This window comes from Pangasianodon hypophthalmus, chromosome 9, assembly GCF_027358585.1.
Source record: "Pangasianodon hypophthalmus isolate fPanHyp1 chromosome 9, fPanHyp1.pri, whole genome shotgun sequence".
Classification (NCBI taxonomy): domain Eukaryota; kingdom Metazoa; phylum Chordata; class Actinopteri; order Siluriformes; family Pangasiidae; genus Pangasianodon; species Pangasianodon hypophthalmus.
The window spans coordinates 28367797-28386034 of record NC_069718.1 but is presented as its reverse complement, the minus strand read 5'-3'; the positions used below and the strand labels follow the sequence as shown (position 1 = coordinate 28386034).

The window sequence follows — 18238 nt, the reverse complement described above, 5'->3', positions numbered from 1 at the left end:
GTTACGATAAGATTCCTCTTGAACAGTCAGAAAGTCCAGCTCAGAGTTCATGAATCGTGACACAACATTGAAGTTTCTCAGTGTGGTGGAACACGTGTTAGTCCTGGTAGTGGTCGATGCTAAGAGTAATTACAGTACAGTCCACACACACCTGAACTGTTGTGTTTCAGTCACAGTCACTGTTTATTTTGTACTACACATAGTGTAAATGACATACACACAACATATATACAAAACTATTAAATAACAGGAATATATACAGTGCATGTAGTTAAGTTTCAGTTACTGTTTTTTAGTTTAAAAATCTAAATACCTTAAATAATCAAAATATCATGATTACTATCAAAACAAATTAGCAAACAAGGAACAATTATTTGAATAAAAAAAAAAAATTTAATCAATATTACAACTGTGAATCAATCATCTGTGGAGAAGCAAATGTTTCACTGTCATGGTACAACAAACTGAATAAAACTGTTGAGCAGAAACACACTCTGAATAAGTAGATAAAAAATGTGAGTGTGTATTTGTGTAATCAGTGTGATGATGTGATGATATCTCTGTGTTGTGTGTAGATGCTGAAGGATTTGATTTTGGACTGTAAAATATGTTATTAAAGCTTGAAGTAACTTGTAGCTGAGTGGATAAAAGGATGTGATCAGTCACGGTTATTGTTATGGAACTTCTACATCTGAATATGAATGATTCAGCTCCCAAACTGCTGGAAATGTGGGACGGGTTCTAACGCTTCACCAAAACTGCTTTATCCTGGAAAAGAGGTTTGAGGTGAGACTCCTGTCATACGCCAGTCCTGGTGAGTTTACAATCCTTAATGCTTAAAGACAGAGAAGAGCATCAGTGTAAACAAACATCATCAGCATAAACACCAACAAACACCAACACACACACACACACACACACACATAGTAAAAGTGACAAGATAATGCAGTATACAGTGAATATTAAATATCATACAGTACAATAAAGAGGCAGTAAGTCAGTAACTCACTGTAGTGTCTCCAGTTTACAGTGTGGATCCTTCAGTAGATCAGAGAGCAGCTTCACTCCTGATTCTCCTGGATTATTACCGTTCAGATCCAGTTCTCTCAGGTGTGATGAGAAGTTTGACCTCAGAGCTGAAGCCAGAGCAGCACACCCCTCATCTCTAATACGGCAGTAACGCATCCTGCAAGAAAGAAAACCTTCTCACCCTTAACACACTCAGTTTTAGCATTGAAAACGTGAACTACAAAAAATCTTTATATACAGAACATTTACTCTCCATCTCACACACACAACAATGAAAATATATCAGATCACTACAATTACAATTACCACAGATGAGAACTGGATGTTGCTGTTTTTATTAAAACTCTGCTCTGTGTGTATGTGTGTGTGTGTGTGTGTGCGTGTGTGTGTGTTTGATGATCTTACTCCAGTGTCTCCAGTGTACAGTGTGGATTCTCCAGTCCAGCAGAGAGCAGCTTCACTCCTGAATCCTGCAGTTTATTGACACTCAGGTCCAGTTCTCTCAGACTGGAGGAGTTTGAGCTGAGAACTGAGGACAGAACTCTACAGCTTTCTTCTGTCAGATTACACTTCCACAGCCTGGAAGAGAAATGATGAAATATCAGAACACTGATCTCAAACACACAAACACAGCCATAATACAGCTAAAGTTTAACATGGAACAGAAATGCCAGTGTGTTTCTCTCACACACAGAAATCAGAGGACAGGACACCACATCAGCACATTTACAGGAGCAGGGATGTCTTTCTGCACTCCACAATCTCTCAGCTACAGTTTATTATAAGACCATTAGGTCGTGTACATAACACACACATGTGAGAGTGAGCAGCCTACAAACAACACACTCTGACCTGTGTTCAAGTTTCTACAACCAACACTGCAGATATAGTGCATTTTATTACAGAAAATAAAGAATTATAGAACTGTACACTACCAGTTAATAACATGCCAATACTAGTGGTACTTTACAGTGAGGTCAATAAGGCAATTTCTCTGATGCTGTCTATCCTCATGGAGCCGGTACCATCTCCAGCTTTATAACAGATTCTGAAAGCGTGTCCAGTGAACTTTTCTGATCTTTCTGGAATGTAACAAACACAAAAGCTAAAGTAAATCTGATCAAATATTATTAGGTGGCTGTTGTTGTCAATGTTCAATAACAGTTTCCTGATTTAGGAAACAGATTGTTGTTTTGAAACACAGGACATCTGGTTCAGGAGTTGAATGAAGTTATATATTAAAAAAACATAATAAATAAATGAATGAATAAATTAATAAATAAATGAAAATAAAGGCGTTAGAATTTGTAAATGAAAAAATGTTTTCTTTTTGCAGCAGCCCTGATTTTTCACTGTTTTTCAGGGTATAGTGATAGGGTTCACATGAAAAACCGTCTGATACAGACCACGCCCACTTCCTGTTTAAATCCAAATACAAAAACAAGTACGAATATTTTGGGCACTAAACAGATACAGATACAGATAATAGCATTCTGTTACACCTCTAGCAGAGACACAAGATCTAAACAGCTATAATTACAATTCATAAGTACAGTTTTTATTTATTCATGATATAGAACTAATCTAGAAAGTAAATCAGATTCTCACATACACATTTCACTTTCTTACAAACATTTAAATCAGTGTTTGTGTGTGTGTGTGTGTGTATACCTCAGTATCTCCAGTGTACAGTGTGGATGCTCCAGTCCAGCAGAGAGCAGCTTCACTCCTGAATCCTGCAGTTTATTGTTAGTCAGGTCCAGTTCTCTCAGACTGGAGGAGTTTGAGCTGAGAACTGAGGACAGAACTCTACAGCTTTCCTCTGTCAGATTACACTCACGCAGGCTGGAAGAGAAATGATGAAATGTTTGATTTATTTCTCTGATTGTGAAATGAGGTGTTTCCATCAGTTGGGAAACAAACTGTCTACCTGAACACAAGGTTCTAATGTCAGGATAAAAATATAAAATGAACAGCCTGTGTATAAACTTGGACTGCTCTTGGACAGATCCATGTGTCTCAGCTCATATGAGATGGTGTATTTAACTTTCTGAAACAAGATGATAACAGAGAGGCCACTCTGAACAAACACGTCTCTTTATTTCTAGCAGAGAGTTTTTCATACAGTGTGTTCAGCAGCTCTGGGGAAAGTTCTGCTGGAGAACATTTACACATTTACACACTGTCCTTTACTGCTTCATTACAGTGTGTTCAGTGTGTAGATCAGTGTACATTGTGCACACATTTACTTTCCATTACAAACATTTTCTGGAATATTTTTGCTCCCATAGAACAATAGAAACAGGTCTATAAAATGGTAACAGCTCCATGAGGACAGATAACATCAGAGATATTGGCTTATTGACCTCACTGTAAAGTACGACTAGTACTGGCATGTTATTAAAGTAAATGTGTGTGTAATGTACACTGATCTACACACTGTAGAAATAAATGCACTTTGTTCTGATGTGAGAAGTGATGTAGATATTTCAGCATTAACGCAAAGTTGAATTTCACAGAGATGATAAAACAGTTGGTGTTCTTTGTTCTTTGGACCTTCATCTTTCACACACAGATACAAATCACACAAACACAAAACTCAACATCAGAAACAATGCTAATCCACACCATATAAAAATACACCCTTTAATTTTTTATTCATATAAAACACTGGGCCTCATTTATCTCACTGGATACAAATGAATTTATTCATAAACCGCATCTAGGAGCATTTACACAGGAAATCTTTAATGTGTGAATTAAAAATGTAATAATGTGGAAAATCTAGAAGCTGTTGAGAGAAAAGGTTGATGAGGTGTTGGATCAGAGTTAAATGGGCTTGGCCACTCACAAGAGCTAGCGCTAATTTAACCACTAATTTAACCAACACAACAACCTTGTGCCATTCCTGTGCATGTCCAAGTTTATCAGTGCTTGGATTTCTTGTTATTGTCACGTTTCAGACAGAGAGAAGTGACTGACTGTAGCGTGAGAGGCTGAAGAGCGCATCAGTGTGAGATTTCTGACCAACAGTCACTGAGACACTTTAAACTATTTAAACACAGCAGTTTCTCTGTGTGATGCTCGGTGTCCATGATCACCTGCGTACAGTGTGGATCTCTTTTTCTCACCTTTCATGTCAAACCATTTTCTTTTCACCTCACAACATTCACACCTAATTCACCTTTCCGGTAAACTGTTTCCAGATTTTGGCCTTCCCAGGTGCTGTTATACTGATTAATGATATTTTATTGGTGTAGATGTGAGTTAAAATAACTTCCATTTACCTTTTATGGAGTTTTGGTGTCACTAAATACAAATGAGATGTGGTGTGCATGCATTTCCACTTGGCATTCTTAATGTGTGTGTGTGTGTGTGTGTGTGTCTGTGTGTACCCCAGTATCTCCAGTGTACAGTGTGGATTCTCCAGTCCAGCAGAGAGCAGCTTCACTCCTGAATCCTGCAGTTCATTTCCACTCAGGTCCAGTTCTCTCAGACTGGAGGAGTTTGAGCTGAGAACTGAGGACAGAACTCTACAGCTTTCCTCTGTCAGATTACACACACGCAGCCTGGAAGAGAAATGATGAAATATCAGAACACTGATCTCAAACACACAAACACAGCCATAATACAGCTAAAGCTGAACATGGAACAGAAATGTCAGTGTGTTTCTCTCACACACACAAATCAGAGGACAGGACACCACATCAGCACATTTACAGGAGCAGGGACGTCTTTCTGCACTCCACAATCTCTCAGCTACAATTTATTATAAGACCATTAGGTCATGTACATAACACACACATGTGAGAGCGAGCAGCCTACAAACACTACACTCTGATCTGTGTTCAAGTTTCTACAACCAACACTGCAGATATAGTGCATTTTATTACAGAAAATAAAGAATTATAGAACTGTACACTACCAGTTAATAACATGCAGGGAGGCACGAGTCAATCTACTAGCAGGTCTAAGGCCTCTGTCTTTCAAAGATTAAGAAATCTAAATCATCTTTTTTGCGTTTAACAAATAGGACTGTTTTGGATTTTTTTTGTGATCAAATTTATTCATTCGCTCTGATCAAGCACATCAACATCATAAAACAAGACAGTACAGGGCAGTATACAAGAATGACAGAAATCTGACCACATTAAGACAGGAAAAATCAACTACTTGTATGAACACTCACATAATCTGATACACACAAACACAGAGAACACACACAGACAGACACACACAGGCTCTGAGTCTAAGTTTTGGAAAATAAAGAGATACAAGTGTTACAGGTTTTATAGGAGACTTTCGAGGGCATTGATTGCCTTACACCAGTGATTCATGTTAACCTCATTAGCACCATTAATTTGAGCTGTTGAGAGTTCCATGTAGATTACATCTATAAAAGAGTCCATGCTCATGCTATAACAGAGAGAGACTGAGGAGGTTTCCAGTGGACTGCAGGCATTTTCTTGACAGCAGTGAGTCTGGCAGGAACTATTCATTTTTTGAGTTCAGAAAAATTAAGCGCAGACAAATCATTTAGGATCAGGACCACCGGTGGACACTCCCAGAACATATAGATAAATTCCCTTTTCCTCTGCAGATGGAGAGTTGAAGATGAAGACGTTTGTTTTTCCATATGAATGTGACACAACAGAATGTAATTTTTTCCAGAAGTTGGTTGGTGTGGAGGGGGTTTGGGAGTGGAAGAAATGAATCCTGAGCTGCAGAATCCCAAGCCTCACCAGAGAGCGGAAGTATGGTAGATTTATTCCAGTTTATCGTGTAGTTTGATATTTTGGAAAAAGTATTGATAACTTTAAATGTTTCCTGAAGTGAAGATTTAGGGCTCTGCAAATACAGTAAGATATCATGCGCATAGAGGCTAATTTTATCTTGTGTGTTTATGGTATGAATTCTGTTGATTTTACTATTCTGTCTTATAGCTATTGCAAGCGGTTCTATGAAAATGGCAAACAATAAAGGGCAGAGTGGACATCCTTGCTGTGTTCCTCGGTGAAGTGTAAATATGGGAGAAATGATCCCATGTGTGGTGACTGTGGCTTTTGGTGCAGTGTACAATATTTTTATCCAGTGGATGAACGACTCCCTGAAGCTAAATCTGTGTAATGTGTGGAATAGAAATGTCCAGTTGACATTATCAAATGCTTTCTCAGCTTCCAGTGATGCAATGATTGCATTAATTTTGGACTGTTGAGAAATATTTATCAGGTTAAATAATCTATGGATGTTATCTGAAGAGTACCTTTTTTTTTTTGATAAAGCCTGGTTGATTGGGGTGGCGTAGTGTGGAGGTCACTGTTTATAGTCTGGTGGCTGAAGCTTTTTTCTCAATTCAGAGAGTGTTTGATCATCTAAGTTCTTAGTGTATCTATCCGATAATTCTTTAATCTTCTGTTCCAGCTGGAATTTCTAATTCCAATTGTTTTTCTTCTTATATGATGAATATGATATTATTATTCCCCTGATTACTACTTTTGCTGTTTCCCATAATACTCATGCTGTAGACTCTGGGGAGTCGTTCACTTCCATAAAGGATGTCCACTCTCTTCGTATTAATGTAATAAATTCTGGATCTTTGAGTAGTGAAATATTGAGGTGCCATATAGGAGAAGATTTTGTGTACGGTTCTATATTTAGAGTTAGAGATACAGGTGCATGCTCACTGATTATAATTGGGTGTATTGTATTTGTTACATATGTCTTTAATTTATTGCTTATAAGAAAATAATCTATTCTGGAAAATGATTGATGAATGGGAGAAAAGTATGAATATTCTCTCAATGTTGGAGTGAATAATCTCCAACTATCGCCAAGGCCAAAGTCATTCATATGTTTTATTATTAGTAGTGGTCGATAAATGCTTCCAAGTTCGTTAAGTCCGCCACCGTACAAAATTCTTTATCTATATTCAAACTGCTCAGGGCTTGTTGTTACACGATTGTGTTTAGATTTACTTTTTTGACTCTTTTTTTTTTAATTTCTAGATTAATAGTATAAGTCCATTCAGGTGTTACCAGCAGGCGCCGACATGATTGTTGTATTTTCACCTCCAGGTCCGTGGTCTCATGTTACTCACAGCATCTCGTGCTCACCCCCCTCCGATTTTACACAGACACTGGTTCAGGTGTTTGGTGTGGACCCGGGTACAGGTGGAGTGTTCATATTACATCCAAACTAAAGAGAAAGTTTGATCTGTCCAAACCAAAAAAGGTATGTGTGAAAGCTTCCTTATTCTCTCTCACATGTGTGCCTCAGTGCAGATAGGGCTGTGCCATATGGTGATACATATAATAGGACGAGAAAATAGAATAATGAATAATAACTATTCATAGGTATTTTCCTATATCCTCTATATCGCCAATGTCGCAAAAGCTACATTTCAGCAGCTGATTTATGTCACTAAGGTCAGAGCTAGGAGCTACTAGCAGTGTGCTGTAACTAAAACAAAAACAAGCATGGAGGATTGTGACAGAGCGAAACTCCCCACAACACTCCAACACAGAACAGGCATCAGCCCAACTAAAAGATGAGGAACTGCTACCTAAAACTGGATGTGGTAATGTCAATTGGACTCCTGAAACTTGAAGTTGAATAGAGTGTTTTAATATTTACTTTTTAGATACTGTATTCATATTGTTTCAATTTTGACGGTGTTATGTTTTTCTTGTTCTGATTTGTGAAATTTCTGTTCAGTGTCACTTTCAAATCAAAGGAGAAAAGAAAAAGTGCCTTTCACTGGTGTTTAGTTCACAAAATTCACAAAAAGCAGTGATGCATGCACAAAGTTATTTTGAATAGATCATTTTTACAACAATTTTAGAGAAAACGTAATCAATTGTGGTATAAGATTGTGTCCATATCACCCAGCCCTCAGTGCAGACATAACATGATAGTGTAAAAAGTGAAACAGTCTTTTGTAAAATTACCTAAGGTTTGTTTAAAGATGATTAAAGTAACTGTTAACAAGCATTAATCCAAACAGTGCAGTTCAGTGTTACATTAAAATAACGATCCATGCAGTAATACATTTATAAATAAAAATACTCACTCAGCTTTTCTGGTGGCTTTGACCACTGGCAGCAGCCTCAGAAGACATTCCTCTGATCGGTCATATTTTCTCAAATCAAACACATCCAGCTCCTGTTCTGAGTTCAGTAACACAAACACCAGAGCTGACCACTGAGCAGGAGAGAGTCTGGCCCCATAGAGGCAACGGTCATCTCCTCTGTTGAGGTAAGTTTGTATTTCCTGCACTAGAGAATGATCATTCAGTTCATTCAGACAGTGGAACAGATTGATGGATTTCTCTGGAGATGGATTCTCCCTGATCTTCTCCTTGATGTACTTGACTGTTTCCTGTTTGCTGTGAGAGCTGCTTCCTGTCTGTGGCATTAAGCCTTGTAAGAGAGTCTGATTGGACTCCAGGGAGAGACCCAGAAGGAAGCGGAGGAACAGGTCCAGGTGTCCATTCTCACTCTGTAAGGCTTTGTCCACTGCACTCCTGAGGAAATCAGACATGTTTGACTTTTTGTAGAGATGCAGAATGCTAGGGCTTTGCTCCATTAACACATTGCTTTTTTTAAAGATGAAAGACAAAAATACATATAAAGCAGCCATAAACTCCTGAACACTCAGATGTACAAAGCTGAACACCTTTCCCAGGTGAAGCCCAAACTCGTCTCTGAAGATTTGGGTACAAACTCCTGAGTACACTGACACTTCTCTGACATCAATGCCACACTCTCTCAGGTCTTCCTCATAGAAGATCAGGTTTCCTTTCTCCAGCTGTTCAAAAGCCAGTTTTCCCAGTGCCAGGATACTCTCTCTGGTCTGCTGAGGATCAGGGTCACATTTCTGATGGTACTTTTGGTCCTTGTGTTTGATCTGAAAGATCAGGAAGTGTGTGAACATTTGAGTCAGAGTCTTGGGGATCTCTCCACTCTCTGCTTCACCCAACATTCTCTCTAGAACAGTGGCTGAAATCCAGCAGAAGACTGGGATGTGGCACATGATGTAGAGGCTTCTTGAAGACTTCATGTGTGTGATGATTTTATTGGCCAGGCTCTGATCACTGATCCTCTTCCTGAAGTACTCCTCTTTCTGAGGATCACTGAAGCCTCGTACCTCTGTTACCTGGTCTACCCACTCAGGAGGGATCTGATTGGCTGCTCCTGGTCGAGAGGTTATCCAGAGGAGAGCAGAGGGAAGCAGATTCCCCTTGATGAGGTTTATCAGCAGCACATCCACTGAGGCTGACTCTGTCACATCACACAATCTCTCATTGCTCTGGAAATTTAGAGGAAGTCGACACTCATCCAGACCATCAAAGATCAACACCACGTTGTAGGACTCACAGTCTATTAATTCTAGATTTCTCCTTTCTGGGAAAAAGTGATGAAGAAGATTCATCAGACTGAGATTTTCCTGCTTCATCAAATTCAGCTCTCTAAAGGGAAGTGGAAACATGAAGAAGACGTCCTGATTTGCTTTTCCTTCAGCCCAGTCCAGAATGAACTTCTGCACAGAGACTGTTTTTCCAATTCCAGCAACTCCTTTAGTCAGCACAGTTCTGATGGACTTGTCTTTAAAGAGGTCATTACATTTGATGGGTGTCTCCTGTGTTGCTGGTCTCCTGGACGCTGTCTCAATCTGTCTCACCTCATGTTCATTATTGATGTCTCTACTCCAACCCTCTGTGATGTAGAGCTCTGTGTAGATCTCATTCAGAAGTGCTGAGCTTCCATGCTGTGAGATTCCTTCATTAATTCTTTTAAACTTCTCTTTCAGGCTGGATTTCAACTTTGACTGATACACAGAGGCCACAGACTCTAATAAACAAAGTAATATCATGTGTTAATGCAAAATTACTGAGCACAATATAAAATGTAAATCCTTTCAAATGCTGCTGTTCATTCCTGATTCATGTACTAAATATTACTGAAGGAACAGGACCATTGTACAGAGTAACCACAAGCTGGACCACAAACAGCACAGAAAAGAACCAGACGTACATGATACTAAAATCAAACTTAAAACTGAAAGTCTTAATATCTAAAACAATTTCCTCTCTCTAAAGTGAACCTGATGGAATAAAGCCATGACTCAGAGCTCTTACTGTTGTGCAGTGTGTTAGCGAGATCTGTGTGGTTCATGTTCTTCAGGACGTGCAGTGTGATCTTCAGCGCTCCCTCTCTGACACTGTGCAGATCCTCCTCATCCTCCACCTCCCTCTCAGTGCATGCTGGGTAATCTGGACTCAGGAGCTTCCTAAACCTCTTCAGCTCATTCTTTATCAGAGTGATGACTTTGTGTTCCAGCTCCTGGTTAGAAACACACAGTAACAGATCTAAATATTATAATGTTACACAGAGAGGTATGTTTTGATTTTATGAAAAGAAAAAAAAAAAACCTCTGTCTATTACCACGATTACCCATAATTCTGCTGCACATCGATTAAACAACACAAGTCACACACACCTTGAATATGGACTCCAACTGATTTCTGCTGATGTTTGATTTCTTCTTTTGTGGTCTGTGAGCAAACAAAACACATCATGTAATGTGGACTATATGATGATAATAATGATGATAGAATAACAGAATAGTGGGGAAATGCATAATAATGAGCAGTTGAGTAGTAAGAATAATAATACACAGCATAAATGTAAGACACTGCAGAATAATAAGGAAATGATGATGATAAAGTGAAAAGCTTCCTCCAACTGACTAGCTCGTTTTTCATTTTTTCTTTTTTGATTTTTTTCCACTCGACACCTCAATGCTGGAGCTCATCTGTGATTCTCTTTTACAGCTAAAACATTCACACTAGCTGTTAACAACAGTGACTAGCATGACTATTCTGGAAGAATTTTCTTAATCAAGATATGATTTGAGTATGGTTATCATGTAATCCATCAAGTATTAGCAAGAGTTAAAATACTTAGAAATGATGAGATTTAGTGCATTTAGGGAGTGACTTTATGATTTTACAAGGATATTTCTGTGTATGTGAAACAAGAAACCTAAAACAAACTGGTGTGACCTTCCAGGTGGACTGTGCTTTTGGGAAAAACAATAAGCACACAGTTCTCATTCATAAATTGTAGCTTCTTCAGTCCAGATGTGCTCCGTCATATCTCATGGGAAGGTGTTTTTCTCTCTATCAGACTACTGAAGTGCATTGTTGAGGTTGTGATGAATGTTAACTTTTTTTAAAAAATAAAATGACTGATCTCTGTCTCTGTCATCTCTCCATGGTTAAAACTAAGATAGAGGGTCAGTGAAATAATTGTGGCAAGAGGCAGGGGTGTGATTAAAAAAAAAGAGAAGATTTCACTTAATAAGATCACTTAAGTTCTAGAAGTGTATTGTCACAGGAACACCATGCTCTGTCACCAACAGTCAGCGCCCTCTCTCCCCAGAGTTCTAATCAGCACCACCTGTCTCCAATCACCACACTCATCAGGACTCCATATAAACACACACCTCACATGCACTTTTTGTCTGGCCTCAACTAGGAATAGACCTCTTCTCTGTGAGTACCTGTGGTCATTGGAAGTGTCTCTATGGTTTCCTACATTTCTCCAGCGTTTCTCCTCCAAGACATGTGAGGTGTGTGCTCCTTTCCCTCAGTCCTTTACCTAGTGTCTCTATCTGTGTTACCCACCAGCCTGCAGTACTTATCTTTGTGTTTACCCCATCTTTGCATACCCATTGTTTGGCAAATCCTTTAATAAATTTGTGTTGGGTTCTCACCTTTGTCTCCGAGTCTGGTATATCCTGACATGTATAAAAGCATGAGCCACGACTATGTAAATCAGATGATCATCTCTGCTTTGTTGGTTGATTCAATAAAGTCTGATATTTGGCATCCAAAACTCTTTGACTTTGGAAGGTTATTTTTGTTATTCTGATCTGAAGAGTTTTGCCATGACACTATAGGCTAGTTTATATACAGGATGGCTGAGTGGATTATTGTCTAATCATGTTACACAAGTATTCTGCTTGTTACATCAGCGAGTTTCAGAGCTTTGTGTCGCCAGGTGGCTGATATTTGGATTTTAGCATCTAACTTTTGCTCACACAGCCAAAAACAGCATGAAAGCCAAGTTATAGCACTAGACATAAGTGAAATTCTCATAGTGATTTATGAGGATCATCAAGAGTGCTTTTACTGCACTATCATTTATTTATAATGAGTTCTCAGTGATTTTTCAGCTAAACCTATTGCTATTAGCATTATCATAGCTATATAGTTATCTAACATTACAATATCAAGGTGTTTAATCCAAAGCATTTACTTATTCCTTATCCATGATAAAAATCTATAAACTGGATTTGTTATGTAAAGCAGGCCACTGAAACAGTTCAAAGCTTACAGATTGTGTTTACAGACTCGTCCAGGAGCAACAGCACTAATTCCCTGTCCAGCTTCATTCCTTCATCAGTAATAAAATACTCCATCTTGGAAAAGCACTGCTAGTGTTTATCCTGGTGTTACTGCATTTCATCAGTGTTTTTCTGATAATGTCCCATCTATTCTTTTATACTGAAGACTAAAATGATTAGATAGTTCTAATTTGTCATCTATAAATATTTTACTTTACATTCTATACATTGTTGACTTTACAATTTAAAAAGAATGAATTAAAAAAACCATACAGTCTATCCAATATATTTTAATCCATAGATTTAAGTATTTTATTTAAAAAAAAAAAAAAAAAAAAGGGTCCCCATATCCTTTGTCTATTCAGTAATCCACACCATGTTAAATCATCATTCTTCTATCAGTAAAAACAAAACTAATTCTGTAGAAGCAGGAAAATGGTTTGATATGAGCCAAAGAAAATCTCAGACAGACACCCTGAAAACACATTACCTATCTATCTATTCTTTATTTTTCCTCCCTGAAGGTGGTAACCCTAGAGCTTACAGGATTTGGAGATGTCTTTCCTTGCCAAACAAGCTGAGATGGGGGCGGAGTGAAGGGACATTGGGGAGTGTCTATAAGATGACTGACACAAGGCCAACAAAAGTGTATTATGTGGCTTCCAGACCGATTTTTTCAGCCACATAATACACTTTTGTTGAGGCAATGACCATTGTCTTTCTTTCATGTTCTGCAAATTTCTAGGTGATGCGTACATGTAAAAATCAATTATTGCACCTTTAACACTATCGTCTTAACACAGTACACTGATTTCAGGATTTCCTAACTGACTAACATATTTAGAAACAAATGTTTGAATGAGTGAATGAATAAAGTAGTTATATTGTCATTAATTTCCCAGGTGTAAATGCTCTTCTGTAGCACCACAGACCCTCCAGCTCAGGGACTGCAGGCTGAACTGAACTCTTAAAGCAGTTTTCCTCACTGCCAGTCCGAGAGCTGCAGCACTGCACAGTTTAGTGTTTTACTGCTTCAACACCTGATAAAGCTCATGAAGGGCTTCATAATGAGACGAGTGAGTTTGATCAGGTGGAACACTGCCGTAAAACACCTCACTATACGGACCTCACATCAGGAGAACTGTCTCCGAAGGTAATTGGATCTCCCATTGACTGGTCACTCTTCATGGAGACACAGCTGGGTTCTGGTGAGTCTGATCTCTTTCCCTCCATCATTCTAGAGTTACAACAGAAATATCAGCAATAATTAATACTCTGCTGTCTCAGCACTGTTACACAATGTGTTCATCATTAAACACCAATAATTCCATCTTTTTAATTCAGCTACAGTCTGCACACTTATTCAAACAGGAGACTCACCTCATACCTCAGGAATTACTCTGATGTCAGGAGTCCCAATCACAGCTAACTGACTCAGCTGGGTCTTAAAGCCTGTAGAGTTCACTGACTCAAAGCTATGCTGCTCTTATGCTACACATTACACAGTCCTTTTTACTCTTCTCTCAGTGAATGATTTCTCTAAACTGTTCTTACATCAGATCAGTGATATATTCACTGCTATTAAACACCTTAAAGCAAAGTTTAGTTCCTCTGTTAACTAGTGAGTGTTTAGAGATACAGATCTGTTCCCATGAGACGGTGTGTATTTATTGCTGGTGAATGGAAAAGTAACTCACCTCTCGTCTTTCTTTAAGTCCTGTTTTCCAGACACACTTATGTTGGAGGTCATGTCTCCTTCTCCAGATTACAGCAGGACAAACGTTTACTTCACTCCAACATCGGTGTGTTAAATCAAACCCTGGTATCAACTCCTAAAATGCTGCTGCTTCTGGCTGCTTCATTCGCATTTCTCTCCTTCATCAGCAGAAATGTAACAGAACAACAAATGACTGTTGCTGAGTTTTACTTTTACTTCCATCTAACGGTTTATTCTGCAGAGGGGGAAGGGCAGTGTGTGTGTGTGAGTGTGTGTGTGTGTGTATTTTTAAGTGATTCTGCAGTAAACAGTAAACAGTGCATTTTCACATGTTATGAAACTTGTTTTATATTCAAAGTGAACAGTCTTTTTGTTATGTAGGGAAGAGCGGGGCGCGTGCTAACAGACTTTATTTAGTAGTTTCCACATACACTGGTATGACGAAACTTCCTGTCTTTCCTGGTTGCCATAGCAACACTGCATATATAAATATATATATAATTATAAAAAATCGCACCAAAATTCGAACGACTTTGGAAGATATCAAGGCAAGATAATTTTACCATAGTGTAATTAAAATTTCACACAGACGTTAATTTTCAGCTCTGTGTTTAGCGTTAATTTAAAACGAGGCAAATTTATCATTTGACTCTTTAATCTCTCAGTTATAATCCTACAGTCTCTAAATGCTTATATATCCTACAGAGCTGAATATTCAGATCCCAGTCTCAGTTATGTGTTAAAACTCGCCCCGATATTACAAGAAACTCTGCCATGTAAATACACACAATTCCCTTTTATGATTTTATTTCGTTCAGCGTGAGAAACAGGCCAAGCAGGACAGACAGGAGTGTACCTGCTGCTGTTCTGTCAATGGCAGGACATGAAGTAATGAGGGGCAAGTCAAAAACAGGCGTGGTAGGGTATCATATCAGAGTTTTAAGTATACCAGTAATTTTTTTGGAAACCTGTAGTGGTCCATTACACTCCATAAATATTCCAGTGAGATAAAGTCAGATGCTTTTTTTGGTCTAAGCCTACAATAAAGTAATTTATATCTGGTGTATTTATAATCAGGTCTCTCACTGTTCTGAGGTTGTCCCTCATGTATCTTCCTTTAATCACACACATCTGCTCTATTTCTATAATCTTATTTAAAGTGTCCTGCATCCAGTTTGCAATTATTTTAGCCAGGATTTTATCATCTACATTCATCAGACTTCTCTGTCTCCAATTATTGAAATCATACTGGTGTCCTTTTTATATATTAGTGATAATGCACTATGATGAAATGATTTATTTAATGTTCTCTCCTGTAATCCTTCATTCTACAGAGCAGCTGAGAGATCTGCAATGTCTCTCCTACAGGCTCTGGAAAGTTCTGCTGGTAATCCATCAGGTCCTGGACTTTTCCCATCGTTTATCTGTGAGATCACTTCTATCATTTCATCTTCACTGTCCTCTAGATGTAGTAAGTTAGTGTATTTTAATGTTGGCCATGTCGCTATAAGAAGTGAGTTATTTATTTTCCTCTATATTTAGTTTTGATGACTTGTCTTGGCATTTTTTCCTTATTTTGTCTCTTTTGTGTTTCTCATTTTCAATAATATTTCCAGTGCTGTCTCTGATGCCTTTAATACTCCTGTTTTCTCTGAGTTTTTACTTGTTTTATTACATTCTGTGGGTTTTCTGTGTGATTTATATCAGGACCAGTCTGGAGCTGGACATTTAGGAATAATTCATCATTTATTCTGCATAATTCAGATTTTATTTTGGAGAAGAAATCATCATCTTCCACATTTTTGTTCTGTCTGGTTTAGAGTTGGACATAGTCTGCTTCTTTTACTGATTAAGTAACTTTACATTTTTGTTTTAAGTAAGCTGTTATTTGTTTTTTGAAAATATCCCACATTTCAGTGCTTGATCTCATTAAAACCTTTAACTGTTTGATTTGTTTGACTTCTTTGGTTAATTCATGAACAGCTTGTTTGTTTGTAAGAATGTTGTATTGAGTTTGCAGTGAGCTCTCTGCTCGTTTATGTTTAAGAGCTGAAACGCTCTAAGTGTGAAAGGAATATCAACATGTTATATGCTACACTCATACACACACACCACTTTATTAGGAACACCCCTTACTCATACACACACACCACTTTATTAGGAACACCCCTTACTCATACACACACACCACTTTATTAGGAACACCCCTTTCTCATACACACACACCACTTTATTAGGAACACCCCTTACTCATACACACACACCACTTTATTAGGAACACCCCTTACTCATACACACACACCACTTTATTAGGAACACCCCTTACTCATACACACACACCACTTTATTAGGAACACCCCTTACTCATACACACACACCACTTTATTAGGAACACCCCTTACTCATACACACACACCACTTTATTAGGAACACCCCTTACTTATACACACACACCACTTTATTAGGAACACCCCTTACTCATACACACACACCACTTTATTAGGAACACCCCTTACTCATACACACACACCACTTTATTAGGAACACCCCTTACTCATACACACACACCACTTTATTAGGAACACCCCTTACTCATACACACACACCACTTTATTAGGAACACCCCTTACTTATACACACACACCACTTTATTAGGAACATCCCTTTACACACACCACTTTATTAGGAACACCCCTTTCTCATACACACACAACACTTTATTAGGAACACCCCTTACTCATACACACACACCACTTTATTAGGAACACCCCTTTCTCATACACACACACCACTTTATTAGGAACACCCCTTACTCATACACACACACCACTTTATTAGGAACACCCCTTACTCATACACACACACCACTTTATTAGGAACACCCCTTACTCATACATACACACCACTTTATTAGGAACACCCCTTACTCATACATACACACCACTTTATTAGGAACACTCCTTACTCATACATACCTACACCCCCACACCATGTGTACACCACCTCAGTGTAAGTGGTGATCCAAAAGAAAATTGCAAAAAGTAATGGCACTGATTTCACATTACACATTCTCTGAATTATAGATCTGTTTTTATATACAAGGTTCTTTACTCTCCAAGGGTTCTACATAGAACCATTTTTGGGGGAAAAGGTTTTATTGGCGAAGTACAGAACTGCAGGGTTAAGTGTTGGTCTTTATTTGGGAGTTAATCAGAATAATTTAATTGATGATGGCTGTATGATTATTTTGGTGCAGAGAGAAAGCAAACTGGACAAATGAAGTATTTGATATTCACTGCTCATATATACTTTTGTTTCAAGAAATATACATTTTTGTAATTAAAACAAAATCTGTCCCAGTAAAATAATTCTTATAAGATATTTATACAGTAGAGCTCAAGGCTCCAATAAGACATGAATATATTATCTACTAATCTTCCTCTATTTCTAACACAGGGTTTGGATGAGAAAGAGAAACAAATTCACCCAACCAGTCTGTGTATGGATGTGCAACAGCAAGGAGAGGAATTATGACTCCATAGATCTCTTTAAAAGTGGATTAACTCTGATAGGAACAGCACCAAGAACCACAGCAGGTCAGAGTTTAGTAAAAAGATTTTAGTAATCTGAATGAAAATAAAACACTCGTTTATGGAAAGTGGATAGTTTAATTAATTAATACATTTTATATACTGTAATTATGTATCAGAATGATTGGAGACCGCCCACTTTGAATAGAAAACGTTTCGGAACGTGTGGAATTTTTTGCGCATGCGCAGAGGATTGAGTTCGCTTGCGTGGTAAAGGTCGGGCTGCGTCATCGCAACCTATTTACATCACGCATGCGCATTGCGAGAGACGGGGATTTGGGAATCATATCGATAACAAATAACTACGTCACTCTGAAAAGTGAAACTCAGCAACTCCATTTTGTGACGAGGGGAAAATAAACCATTTCAGGAGTTTAAACACAGTGAATGTCTAAATCTAAAGCTATAATATATAAACACACTGAACTGACACTAAATGTAGAAGAGTTGCGTGCTGGTCTTTATTTGAGGTTTAATCAGAATAATTTCATTG

At 38.2% G+C, this 18238-nt stretch overlaps 1 protein-coding gene across 1 annotated transcript; it reads right to left on the bottom strand.

Moving 5' to 3' along the window:
- Positions 1-923: 923 nt before the first annotated feature.
- LOC128318877 (NACHT, LRR and PYD domains-containing protein 12-like) lies at positions 924-10578 on the bottom strand. Its single transcript, XM_053236997.1, has 7 exons — positions 10528-10578; positions 10166-10370; positions 8099-9878; positions 4425-4598; positions 2701-2874; positions 1435-1608; positions 924-1186 (listed from the first exon to the last, which is right to left on the bottom strand). The coding sequence occupies exons 2-7, from the start codon at positions 10200-10202 to the stop codon at positions 1006-1008; spliced, it is 2520 nt and encodes an 839-aa protein (XP_053092972.1). The 5' UTR covers positions 10203-10370; positions 10528-10578; the 3' UTR covers positions 924-1005.
- Positions 10579-18238: the final 7660 nt, after the last annotated feature.